Consider the following 14,092-nt stretch of genomic DNA (forward strand, 5'->3'; position numbering starts at 1 on the left):
ATATTGTATAAAATGACACAGTTTTCGATTGATCTCAAATATCTTGAGTCACGCACGCACTCACACACGCATGCACGCACACACGCATGCACGCACACACACAGACAGATCAGATGTGAGGAAACATGTTGTCCATGTTCCATGAATGTGAAGTGTAATCACATCATCAGCTCACATGTCAGTCATATGTCAGTCTGTCCTCACTGACATCAAACTGTCAGTCATGTTTGAATTCACTCTGTCACATATACACACTGAAACATGTACAAGTACATTATCTTAACTTAAGATAAGTTAAGATAATAAGAGCTCCTGCTCACGATAAGACCTATTATTATAACAAATAATAATAATAACAAATACTGCTTCTACTACTGCTACCACTACTACTACTACTACTACTACTACTACATCTACTCCTACTACTTCTACTACAGCCACAAGTACTACTACTAGTTCTACTACTACTGCCACGGGTACTACTACTACTAGTACTAGTACTACTACTACTAATATTACTGCCACGGGTACTACTACTAGTTTTACTCCTACTACTGCCACAGGTACTAGTTCTAGTATTACTAAAACTAGTGCCACGGGTTCTACTACTAGTCCTACTACTACTACTGCTGCTGCCATGAGTACTACTACTAGTTCTACTACTACTACTGCCACGGGTACTACTACTAGTTCTACTACTACTGCCACAAGCACTACTACTAGTTCTACTACTGCTTCTACTACTATTTCTACGACCACTATTACTAGTACAACTACTGCTACTAATCTAATCAATAATACTCAGATTAAGTAAAATAAATAATAGCAATACACTATGTGTGTGTGTGTATATATACATGCAAATACAATACTTACAAATTAACTCTTAATATAATACTACTACTACTTGTACTTGTACTGCTACTAATAATAATGAAAGTGTAAAATAAATATGGAGAAAAAAAGGTATATTCCATTTTTGGGAGGAGGAGGAAGGGGGTGAGGAGAGATGGAGGGATGAGGAGGAGGAGGAGGAGGAGGGTTATCATACTATTGTCCGCCCCTTAATCCGGTTGGCTCACGAAGTGCCCGCAGGCCAATTTGTAAGTGGTTTGCGGAGCTGCCAATCAACGCGGGACCGTCCTCTCCTCCTCAGGCTGTGGCTGTGGAACATCTCAGTCGCTGTGTGGAGAGATTTGACGGAGGGATCCTCCTGTACGTGGACCGTCACTGCGCTGCCTGCAACCCACTGCCCGCTCACACACACACACACACGGAGGCATGTAATGGCTGGGTGAAATCTGGACGGGTGGATAAAAAAAAACACGCATGTGAATATATATATTATTATTTTTTATTTATTTTTGCATGTCAGCAGAGGAGGAGGAGGAATTGGTCGCCGGCGCCGCGGCTGCTCGTCTTTTTTTTTTCTTCTTCTTATCGCTTCTCTCTCCCTCCTCATGTCACTCTAATTAATCGGAGGCATGTGGAATCGCACCAGGATTAGGAATTGCTTCCCAATAGTGTGCCTGCTGTTGACGTTATGGACCAAGGTAAGACTATTTTTTTCATTATTTTTTCAGAATAATCTGCGCGTAAATTAAATAATTAAAAAAAAAATGTTGCCTATATTTGAAAAGTTGGTGGGCGTGGGCTTGTGTGTGTGTGTTTTGCTGCATATTCGCATCACATTAATCGATAATTGAATTACGCAGTTTGTGTGGAGCATGTGATCGTGTTACCATGACACGGGCTTGATTTCACTCCTTCGCTCCGTGTTGTGTTTTCTTTTGCCTTAATTGAGCCCCCAAACAAGTGAAGTTGCACCGGGTCAATTTGAAGGCGTCCGTGCCACTGTCAGCCCGTGCGTTCACGTGCTTCATTCATGATGCAGCAAATGATTTCTTTTTTTGTGCGCATATATTCGTGTTTTTTAATTGGGAGTCACTCCCTCATCATCATCAGCAGCAGCAGCAGTAGGCGCTGTTTGGGCCACTTGACCACATTTTTTACGGATTCAAAAACCCGCTTTCTGTTGCCCTGAATCTGCATGATTCTGTTGTTTCCAGGTGTCCCAGTCAACCGGCTATTTCGAGCTGCAGCTGATCTCGGTGGAGAATGTAAACGGCGAGCTGGCGGACGGGGAGTGCTGCGACGGCACCCGGAGCTCGCAGGACCTGCGCTGCACCCGCGACGAGTGCGACACTTACTTCAAAGTGTGCCTGAAGGAGTACCAGATGGAGGTCACCACCAGCGGGGCCTGCACGTTTGGAGCTGGATCTACGCAAGTTCTCGGTGGAAATATGCTTTCTTTTAAGAGCGCCAAGAATAACGCGAATAAAATGGACGAGGCTGGCAAAATTTTGATCCACTTCCAGTTCGCGTGGCCGGTGAGTGTGACCTCTTTACCCCCTGACCCTCTTTTCCCTCACTGGAAACAGAACCTCGTTTTAAATATGCTGAATTTAACGCTCTTTTGTTGATGCATCTGTTGAGAAAGTATGGGGAAGGTGTCATGCAGGTGTAAATGAATGTTGAGGAGCTTGTCTTTCATTCGGCTAACATCCAGAAAATGTCACCCCACTTAAAATGCAATTCACAACAGTATATGCAAATACTGGGAATAGTCTCCCTCAGAACCTCGTTACAAATATGTAGAAATGAATACTCTTTTCTTGATGCATGCGTTCATAAAGTATGGGGAAGGTGTCATGCAAGTGTAAATGAATGTTGAGGAGCTTCTCTTTCATTCGGCTTGCATCCAGAACATGTGACCAGTCAAAATACAGTTCATAAATACTGGAAAGAGTCTAGCTCGTTTAAAATAAGGGGTATTTAATGATTTCCTCCTGGTGCATGAAAAGCAAAACCAGAGTGAATGTGACATACAAGTGTTCGTGAATGTTGAGGAGCTTCTCTTTCATTCGGCTCCCATCCAGAAAAACTAGTGTTCTCGATTTGGATGAAATGCCACCACTTAAAACAGTCTTTGCAAATACTGGCAAGAGTCTAGCTCAGAACCTTGTTTAAAATATGGGCATTTTAATGATTTTCTCCCTGATGCATGAATAGAGGAACCCGAGGGGACATGTCATACAAGTGTAAATGAATGTTGAGGAGCTTCTCTTTCATTCGGCTCCCATCCAGAAAAACTACAGTGTTCTCGATTTGGATGAAATGCCACCACTTAAAATACCATTCATAACAGTCTTTGCAAATACTGGAAAGAGTCCAGCTCAGAACCTCATTTAAAATATGGGCAAGTTCACAATTTCTTCCTGGTGCATGTGTAGAGAAACCAGGGGGGGACATGTCACACAAGTGTTTCTGAATGTTGAGGAGCTTGTCTTCCATTCTGCTCACACTCAGGGTCACTATAGCAGCAATGATTTGGATAAAGGTCCACCCATTAGTACAACATCCTTACAAAGATAGGGGCTGGTTGTGTCGATTATGAATTGGTCTGATGTTTGTGTTTGTGGTTAGGAAAGGTTAACAATTTTGTCCAGAAAGTGAAAATAAATGTCTTTCATAGCGTCTTTTACTTGTCGTTGCAATTGTGAGGCCAGTCATGTTTTTGGTTGTTTGATTGTTTTGATGAGTGGTTTGTTTAGGTCCAGCTTAAGTCAAGTGTTGTTATCTTGTGTGTCGCACAATGTCGCTTTCCAAAAAACAAAGGGGGGTTAGAACAAAGAGGACGAAAGACAGAATTTGCAAATAGCAGAACAAAAGTTGGACATGCAACCAGACTACATGAGTATTAAAAGCAAAATTGAGGAGGTAAAACTTAATTGTCCACAATGACACCGCAGTTCATTTCACTTCCCTTTATCAGTGTCATTGCACTTGGAACATAAGATTTCTTGAAGACATTTCCTCTGAAACATGGGAATCTAAACCTCCTTTGTGAGGGGAAGCAGTTCAAATAAGTAGTGCAAAGGCCAGATGACACTTGTGTATGTACTTGTAATTGTCATTTAGCTGAATCTGTTGTTTCCCCTTATAATTTTGCTTGCTGCATTAACCACTCTGGACTTGACCTCAAAGTGTGCGTACCAAGCTACCATGTTAAAAGATACATCATCTCAAGAATTTTCCATCCCACTCCACCAAACAAATCCCCTTTGGTCCAAAATTGGTACAAAATCTACCAAAAACACCTTAGTGATTTGGTGAAGGTGCATTACCCTGGGCTGAGGACACCGTCATCCTCATTTAACAGCAAATGCAGCAGCATCCTGTCCTCATGAGACGTCTCACACATAACATTTAAATGATTGAATGTCTCACAAGGATCCGATTGTAGCTACAGTGGTTCAGTGTCATCTGGGTCATCTTTTAAAGTTGTCCTGATATATGAGGTCTGGCTTTGTTCCAGCTGCTCGCACCTGCCAGAGCCCTGATAGGCTAATTAGATGGGGGGGGGGGGGGGGGCACCAGAGGGGAGTCTCTTGTTACTCCTTCTATGGAGAAGCAGATACAGAGATGAGCTGCTCACTTTCATAACATGACTGTTAGCTTGTTCAAGGTAAGTGAAGAAGAGACATTTTTGTTTTTATATAGGCTTTAGTTTTCAGGTTTTACCGAGTCATGTTCCCTTATTTTGACTTGTGTCTGTAGCTTTTGCTATTTATGTGCTAATTTATCACATAATTTAGTAAATTAGAAGTTCTTTAAAACAGCTTGTCTAAAGTTAATTACACTGAGCTCACTTGAGACGCTAGTTTTGCTAAATGTTAGCTTGGCTAAAGCAGTCAAACGCACTGTGCTCTCTTGACATGCTACCTTTTGCTAACGCTTGGCAAACATCCTGAGACATTAGCTTGGCTTAATTTTAGCTTGGCTATAAAACTGTCAAACACTGTGCTGTCTTTAGACATTAGCTTTGCTAAATGTAAGCTTGGCTAAAGCAGTCAAACACTGTACTCTGTTGAGGCGTTAGCTTGTCTAAACATTATTTTTGATAATTGTTAGCTTGACTATAAGGCAGTCAAACACGCTGTGCTCTCTTGAAAAGTTAGCTTCGCTTAACATTAGTTTTGCTAAATGTTAGCTTGGCTAAAGCAGTCAAACACACTGTGCTCTCTTGAGACGCTACCTTTGCTAAATGTTAGCTTGGCTAAAGCAGTCCAACTCTCTCACGTTTACACTGTTGTATTTGTGAGTGTTTCATGTTATCGTGTTCACTCGCAACTGCATTTTCACACAGGATATAAGTTAGTTTTCGCTAAATTTAGCAAAGCTAGTCCAAAATGAATTCCGTGATATTGCATGTAATCCCCCTGACCTTTGCACTAGCATATTCTGAAGTCAGAAAGAACTTGACATAAATATGAGGAACCAGTATCTGCTGTTGCTCGGTCTGTTGGATAATTGTTGAAAACGAAACAGGCACATTAAAAGTAAAAAGTTATGAAAATAAGCCGTTGTATGGTTTGCACCAACGAGAAGCACACTTGAAAAGACAAAGGAGAGAGTGTGAAACGAAATAACAAAACCTGCAGGATTCTCTGGTGTGACACACGAGAACAACTTGTGCTATATTTGTTTTGCACAGTCTGGTCGTCGGGTTGCTGCAAATAATGCTCCATTCTAATCGTGAATAAGTGAGTGTGAAATATGTGCTCCCGCGGAAGGCACCGATGCCTCGGGGGCAGTGGTTTGATGTGTTCTGCTGACTGGTTTGACACTCCACCCACCCAGCACCTGACAGCTTCCACTCCTGCTGTGGGTGCCAGGTGGCCCTTGGCGGCCCCTGGCAATTAATCTAGTTTAACTTCAGTTGATTGATAGCTGATGGATTAGGCGTGTGACTAAGGTGTGCAGCCAGGGAGGGAGGGGAAAAAAAACATAATATGCTAAGCACTTGTACTATAGCACTGGGCTCACTGTACTTTCAGGTTGGATGACATTTAGCTTTTGTTCCCTCTGAATATAAATGAGCCTATTGTAGATTTTCTGCAGAGTGTGTGATGTAATGCTGTGTTTATGGAAGTTATTGTTGCAGTGTTTCATGAAGTTGACAATGGTGGTAAGAATGGTTGGCTGCTGTTCTGTGCATTTTGATTTAAAGAGGAACTGGAATGATTGATCTGGAGCCAAAACTTCAAACCGGCTGACTTCAGTGTCACCTTTGAGTTGTCCTGGTTTTTTGTTGTTGTAAGGTGAACAAACTAAACAAAAGATGACAATTACCTCTGAGTTTATTGATTGTGATTCCTCTGTTCAGCCAGAATTAGGTTGCTTTTTTGCCACTGGTAGGGCTGAAACAGTGTTCATATAACAACAAAAAATCCTTAAAACTGTATTGGACGTTTCAGAACCTAATTATTTCCAGGTTTGAGACACAGTGATCAACATTTTCTGGAATTTTCATGGAACAAATGATTACTCCATTGATCGATTATGATAACAATCAAGAGTAAACTGAATTTCTGTTTGAGTAATTGGATTTATTGACTGTAGGAACTTGAAATTGGAATTTCTTTTTACATTTTTTTTAATCCAAGTGATGGATTGATTTCTCAGAGACAGTAATACAATGAATGTGGAAGGAGGCATTCATGCAATGTTAGATTGCCAACTGCCACAAAAAAGAAGATTATTCATAAAAGCAATTATTGCATGATGATTTATTGCTCGCAGCCCTGATTCAAGGTTTTCCCTTCATCTGCTCATTATAGCAATTATTGAAATTATTTTATTAGGCATTAACCCCTTGATGTCTTGATTAAAGATGTAAAGATATGAACTGAGTTGAGCTGAAATGTGATGAAACGGTGATCATCAGTCAGCAGCTGCTGGTCTCGGTGATCTGAGCGACTGAAAGCAGCGACATACCATATGTTCCTCTCGAGTCTTTTGTGTTGTAGTCTTCGTATGCCCGATTCAGCCTTGTTCTTTGTGCGTTTAATGATTTTTTTTTTTTTGGGGTTTCCCGCAGGTGTGTGTTGCCTTTAGTGAATGAATAACCGCCTTTACTAAGGGGTTTTTAGCTTCAGGGCGAAATGGCAAAGGTGCGATTTCGCACTGTATAGGCCATATATTTAATGAGGGAGGCTTTTGTTGAGGTCATTAGGTGTGTGTGTGTGTGTGTTTGGGGGTGTGGGGGGTTAGGGGCAGCATTTACCGCCTGAGCAGACCAATTTTCTGTGGCCAATTTAAGATATTTATGAAGCTGCGCGTCTAGAAAACATCACAGAAAACATCTCGTGTTCCCCCCCGTCACCTAGTGCACGAAGCATCGGGAGTCTTTTTATTTAAAGCACTCGCGACACCTCAAGGCGGAGGTGAAGAGGGGGCTGCTCCTGTTGTGTTGTCTCTCTGTTAAGTGGCCCAGGCTGATAACGGTGCACTATTCCAGTGCCAGATGTCACAACAAGGCTGTGGGGTCACTGGCTGTGGCGTTGTCGCTCTCCTCGCTGAAGAATACAAAGATGCAGTGTGCCCACTGGCTGTGTCATCTGGCCAACTGCCCTTTTTTTTTTTTAGCCCCAACGAGATCTGAACTATTCTGTCATCTTCAAACAAACCCGGAAAATAAAAGTAAGGCGAGAATGAACTTTTTCTGATCCGTGCTCTGTAATCAAACGCGCGTCATTCCTGTGAGGAAGCCGACTTAATTATTGTATGCATGGCATCTTGTCTGCACAAGTGTGTACAAGTAAGTCAGGTTGTGTAGAGCGGAGTCCACTCGCCTTTTTTCATTACACTGTTCCATTTATGCGTAGGGGTTGGACAATGTGCAATATTATTGCGATTAATTCCTGAGATTTTTGTTGGGCGTGACCAGTATGGACATGGTTCGAAGTGGTGAGGGACACCTTGGGTTGGACGGTTTCGAAATGAAGTCGGAAGGTACATGGATTTTTTGATGGAGGACATGAGGACAGATGATTCACTGTGGCGCCCCCTAAAGGGAGAAGCTGATAGAAGAAGAAGATTGCGTTTTTATAACTTAATTAACATTACTTTAACTGTTTTGACATTCAAAATATTGTCTTAAAGTCTCTGGCAACTCTGCCTGTATCTGATTATCTAAATCTATCAAAGCATATTTGTACTAAGTATTGTAATAATACTCTGAAGAGAAGTAATTCCAGTCAGGATAATGTGATCATGTTCATATTGTCCCACGTCTAATGCAGTGTAAACAGTTTCCTATAAATTAGCTCTTCTTTAGTGAGGTGCACCCAAAATGTAACAATGAACATCATGTTGCAATTCCAGTTCCTTGGTCGCAATGAATTAATGCTTGACCTTAATGCTAAACATGATGTGTCGGAACTGCTCTGCACTGAGAGAGGGAGAGGTAATTGGTTGGTGTGACCGCTAATGATTGTTGTGCAGGAAAAAAAAGACTGCGGATCAACTGTTCTTTTTTCTGCCCAACCCTGATGCACAGCCTGTATGAAACAGCAAAGGAAACAAAACTAGAACTGGACATGGTGCATTTCTTTTTAGATTTGAAACAAAAAGTGACTTTTTTTGCTTGTAGTTGATACACAAATGAGATCCACTGGTAAGAGTTGCTTTACACATGTTAATATGGACTTTAAAAATTGTTGTGAATTGGAAAGTAATGGAATTTTAAACGTGAGAAAAATGCAAGTAGTGCTATTTTATTGCTAAATGACAACCTTAATTTGAATCCCTCAAGTTGCTTTCTGACGTGCACCTATGTCCAGACATTTTCCTGAAATTGTCTGCAGGCAATTGTGCACAAAAGTGTTGGATAATTCACCAGAAACAGTTGGGCTAGTGTCCCGCTTCCAATGTGTGCATCAAACTTGAGAAAATGTCTTATTTATGTGACACTTGTGACAGTGTCAGTGTCCTGTCCCAAAGACTGAGTTTTTAGTGTTGCATGTTGATCAGGGCTGGGTGAAATGTCCAGAAAATGCTACTGAGAGAATGCTACATCCTAAAATGTTTCATATCAAAGAAAACCAAGTAGAAGATAAGTAAATATTGATATTGCACCTGAAGTTGCAAGAGTTGCAGAAGTTAGGCAAGTGTGGATACATTTTCAAAGGCTCACTGTACAATGTATTATATACTGAACTTGCAGTAATTATAATCGTTTATTTGCCCGGCCCTAATGTGGAATGTTCCTCTACATTAATGGCCGACCAGCAGACGATGTATGATTGAGTTTTCATTTTGTGGGCCCGCGCTGCGTGTGCACTTCGAGAGGAAGTGAGACGCGTCCTACTTCCATTTGTACGCTAATGAAATTGCTGGTGGAATGTCTCTGCCTCTCTGTCCCCCCCCCCCGGCTACATCAGCTGGATGTCCATTTGAAGTCAGTCTGTCTGTAACTGTATCTGCTCTCAACCTTGATATGGAGTCGACCTGCACTGACACTGAGCCGGTAAATGGACGCACAGAGTTTGACAGACCTGTAGTTCAGCTACAACAGCTACTAATTAGTGATGAGCATGAGTGTTCGATTATTCAATGGTTCGCTTGGTTATAAAAAGTCAGTTACTGTGACTATTAGTAATATATAAAAAAAATATACAAAACAATATAAACATCAATATTGTAGTGCTTTAATCCTGTATATGTTTACATATACAATAGAATAATCTCTAAGATCTGTTTTTTTCCAATGTTATTATTGGGAATGGCTCAATAACACCTTTTGTGTACATTACCATTATCACAGTTGGGTTTGCAAAGAAGATTCCTGGTAAATTTCCAGAAACTGTCCACGGGATTGGGAACTTTATTCCGGGAATGTTGGAAATGTTCAAAATTAGAAACTGCATGGGAATTTAAGGGAATTTTTGCAAACCTTATCACAGCTTTTACCGATACCGCTATCTACGATAATGATGCATTAACCACCTAGCCATAATCAGCAAAAAACATAATGCTTCAACTGTGTAACAAGTATTCTGCTGAGTCGTGTCTGACATGACCCATTTATAAAATGTTGTTGATGCTTTTTATTCACTGTTTTACAGTCTGTGTGAAATCAAGTATTTATTTATATGACATTCAGGGTAATTTTTGGGTTTTATACCCTTCTTTTTCTGATATCCGATTGAGTTATTTTGACCAGTATTGCACCAATTATTCAGTTTGAGAGGTTGCTGTGAACTATAATCCACTTTGAGCCATCTTGTACTAGGGGGAGTTTACTAAACTGCATCCAATCTAGCGCTGTATCATTCTTTGGGTCGCCGGCCCCAACCTGACGTACCAACTCGATCGCAGGGATGAGCCCACATTTCTCTCGTCTCTTTCAAACAAAAATGGGGATGAAATCACTTCAGAAATTTCCCTGTCATCCTCTTTCTCATAGTCACCACTCTCCGCTTCCTCTTTGGTTAACACCACCAAGGTGACGGACAGTGCATGTTTAGAAATGTCGTCATACCGTGCTGTTGTTGTGCTGTTGGCTACTCTGAACCCCAATCACTGTGGCCTCTGTGGAACATTAGTAGTGTTTATATAAGCAAACATTGATTATACTGTTCACAAGTGTAGTTAAGTGTGTGATTGTAAAATAGAAATAAGTTGGTTTTCGTAGCTGTAGAATAACAATGTGTATTTTAGGCCTGGCATAACGGTGGCCGGAATGGACAAGTCAGCCAAAGCGTGCCAATTTTTGTGTTATGTGAAGACCACTATGACTTATCTTATTGTCTGTAGCTTGGTCCTGTAAAAATGACATCCAGCCATTGGCGTGCATCAGTGTTCAGTGGCTTAAGTTTGTGTTGTTTTGTTTGGGCTTCTGCTTGTACACTGGACAGTCAGTCTCACAGGCCTAATCCTCGCCAAAGTGGGAGGTTAAGTGCATCTCATTCACAGTCAAACATGTTAATCTGCACAGACCTGCTAAAAATTGTTTTTCCTGGAACAAAATCAAACTATCTGAGTGGTCTTGGCTCACAGCTCTGGCTCTTGTGCGTGTCAACTACACTGACAAATGTTCTTGGTTTTTGTGCTACTGTCATACACTGATGTGTGTGTCTTGTCTTTTTTTTTATGTACTGAGTCAAGAAAAATTGGTATTAAGTTTGGGACCACCCAAGTCAAGTCTGATGTTCCATTATAACTATGGAACATCACTGATCAGCATCCAACAGTTATTGGACTGTGGTTGGATGTGCATTTGTATATCAACAGCTCAGTTTGTTATGTTTGTTATTTTATAGCTGCCACACTTGGAGGCAGATCCAAAACCCACCAGCCATGGACTCCTTCTGGCTGCTTCACACTTCCCCCCCCTGACACAGTAGTTCTGTCTCACCACAGTCAATCATATAAATAGGAAAAAAAAGAGCACACAGCACTTAATGACACTCTTTGATTTGACATTTTAATGTGTGCTAATCAAAGAAGGCCGAAGCATTCGTGTGGGCGAACGAGGAGAGATGTTCGTATTCATGTTTTGGAAAGTTGGATGATAAATGCGTGGAAGGTTTTTGAGGTTTTTGGATCCCGTCTGACCATTAAGTGTTTACTGAAAAGTGTGTTCCTGACTCTTTTATCAAAGGGGGTATAGGATGACTACTTTTAAATCGTCTGGTTTGAAAGAATAATCGATAATTTGGGGAGTGGGTTGTCTTCCAACTGGAAGGTCTGAGCTCTTTCCCAGGCTTTTCTAGTCTACATGGCGATGTGTCCCCAAGGTGATCCTGGTGGTTGAGCCAGCAGTGTGTGTGTGTGTGAATGAGTATGATAGATGTGTGCTGTATGAATGTGTGAGGAGTCAGTGGGTGAATGGCAAAACTGCTTTGAGTGGCCATCGAGAATATTTTGACTTTTGGCACAATTAAACTTGATGCTGGAGTAGCTCTAAATGTTCAGTATCACTGGTGCTTGTTATGATGAAGCATGAGTATAGAAATGTGCTTTCAAACGTGTACTAAAAGCAGAAATATGCAGGATTTTTACCCTAATGTAACAGCTTTGGAGTTACTGTGATGGTTAAATGAGATGCGCTGTCTCCACTGCCCCCTACTGTCTGTTGGGTGGAAAACGGTCTTTAGAATCAGCAGATCTTGCAAGAAACATAAATTGCTTCATTACATACACCCTAGCCAGGTATCGGCTATAAGATCAAGGCATTTTAGACATTCATCATGGCAGAGCTGGCGAAATCAAAGCGGAGAAATCTGTTATCGGTGTCAACGAGGAAGCACTTGACCAGGAGAAAGGGAAGAGATGGATGGATGGATGATGTTTACGGTGGTGTTTTGAAAATATGTATTCCGAAATTGTAGGAGCTCTGGAGAGGAAAAAGTTTGTGGGAAAGCAAATTTCCCACAAATGTCACCCCAGACATTTGTCAGAACTTCTCGTGCCAGCACCTCAGTCTAGTGTCCAAAAAAAATGAAATGAAAATAGAACAATTCTCCGTTGTTCATGCCTGAAAAAGTACAGTCAGTGTTTGGTTTCTTGGAGGTAGTTTCCGTTCATATATATAACTGGATTAAAATCTCCAATATGCACACTGGAAAAAAACAAAAACCCACTGCATGTTTTCTTAAGATGTGAGTGTAGGTGTATGTGCCCCGTGGGATTTAACTGATATTTTCATAAATGTGTATCAAGTCCACTGTCCACTTCATTTCTTTCCACTGTTGTTTCTGGGTATCTTCCATGCTAATGCTTGCAGTTTGTGCTGATGAGAAAACAAGATCCAATCTCCATGTGAGGCCAGGATCAGGAGTGTGGCACCAAACACGCGCTGTACATAATGTTGTAATGATTAATAATGAGAAGAAGTAGGACAAAGGTGTTAGTTTGTGTGGCCCATTCAAACACCTTCACTGTAAACATACACCCTTCTTCTCTCTCTCTTCTATCTTTCTTCTTTCATGTTTGCTGGTGACTGCATCTAAAGCAGCAGCTATATTTTGGATGCACACACACTCTCTCAGAACTGAAAGCTAGCAGAAGCAGCCGTGGTTAGCCACACCTGATATGGAGCTTGTCAGAGCTGTTGCTAGGAGATGGCTACATAGGCCTCCAGTAAACAATTATCTTTCCTCTCTCTCCATGCCTCCCTCCCCCCCATCCTCCCTCGCCTGGTCCCCCTGTGTCTCGTGGAACAGCCTCTTGCACGAATCTCACCTGTGATTCAGCTCCGCTCTGTATTGATTATGCAATTAGTCAGGCTGGACTCCCAAGGTGAAATGGCAGCTTTTAGAAAGGAGATGTGTAAGTGCACAGTTTCACTTCCCCGTGTTTGCTGCAGAGAAGGTAGTAAAAAAAAAAAAAGAATCCAAAAATATCCTGTCGTACACTGTATATCGGATAATAAGTTCTGCTCGTGTTTCATAGTAAAAGCTCTACGTTTGTTGGTGCACATTTCTAGATGAATCCCAATAAGATGGCTTCATGAATCTGTCTTTGATATTGTAGATCTTTATACTTATACAAATTGATGTAGTAAATGTGAAGATATTTCCTCATGTTCATCTACATACAGTGGAAGAGTAATACTGACTGGATATTCATGGAAAATGTGTGCGTGTGATCCTTTAGCAGGACGAGTCCTGCAGGGTTTCACTTTTTGTAAGGACATTAATGAAGGTCGAGCTGTCCCAAACTAATAGTAGGTCAGTATCAACAAGAAGTTGGCGAGAAAACATGATTTTCCTGAGGTTCTCGAGTTTCATTTGTCTCCTGACTCTCTATCGACATCCTGAAAATGGTAGATGCTGCCCAGCGTGTAGGAGAAGCAGAGCCTTCCCTGCTTTTCTTTCTATTACTCCCTCAGATAAGCAACACACATTAAATAAATGACTCACTCATCCAAATCTCTCTTTAGTCCTAGCTTCTCATTCGAAGACATGTTTGACTTCTAATCATTTAATCATTTAACAAACCTTAAGATAATGACACATTGAGGATTTTTTTCTATGTTCCTTGATTTTATACTGTAGGCTTGCATTTTAAAATTAAAGTTTTGCCAAGAAATAATACAGAATACTTGTTTTGCACCAGTGTTTTAGATAAACAAGCTCATTGTCATCTTTCTATCAAGAAGCAGTAAGAAAAAAGGAAAATCTTTCCCATAATGACATGATTACATGCTTATATATCTGTGTTGTGATATCAGGAGGCAGAG

The 14,092-nt window shown here is 41.1% G+C and overlaps 1 protein-coding gene across 2 annotated transcripts in view; it reads left to right on the forward strand.

Annotated features, from left to right (window-relative positions):
* The first annotated feature begins 1,126 nt into the window (after positions 1–1,126).
* The window catches only part of jag2b (jagged canonical Notch ligand 2b), a 50,806-nt gene continuing 37,840 nt past the window's right edge, over positions 1,127–14,092 (forward strand). Inside the window, exons 1-2 of one of the 2 annotated variants that reach the window (XM_058613874.1) lie at positions 1,127–1,553; positions 2,070–2,390. In XM_058613874.1, the coding sequence (XP_058469857.1) occupies positions 1,485–1,553; positions 2,070–2,390 (390 nt within the window). In that variant the 5' untranslated portion in view covers positions 1,127–1,484. The remainder of the gene's footprint in view (positions 1,554–2,069; positions 2,391–14,092) is intronic. The other variant, XM_058613876.1, reaches the window with a different exon arrangement.

Source organism: Solea solea, chromosome 17 (genome assembly GCF_958295425.1).
Source record: "Solea solea chromosome 17, fSolSol10.1, whole genome shotgun sequence".
Classification (NCBI taxonomy): domain Eukaryota; kingdom Metazoa; phylum Chordata; class Actinopteri; order Pleuronectiformes; family Soleidae; genus Solea; species Solea solea.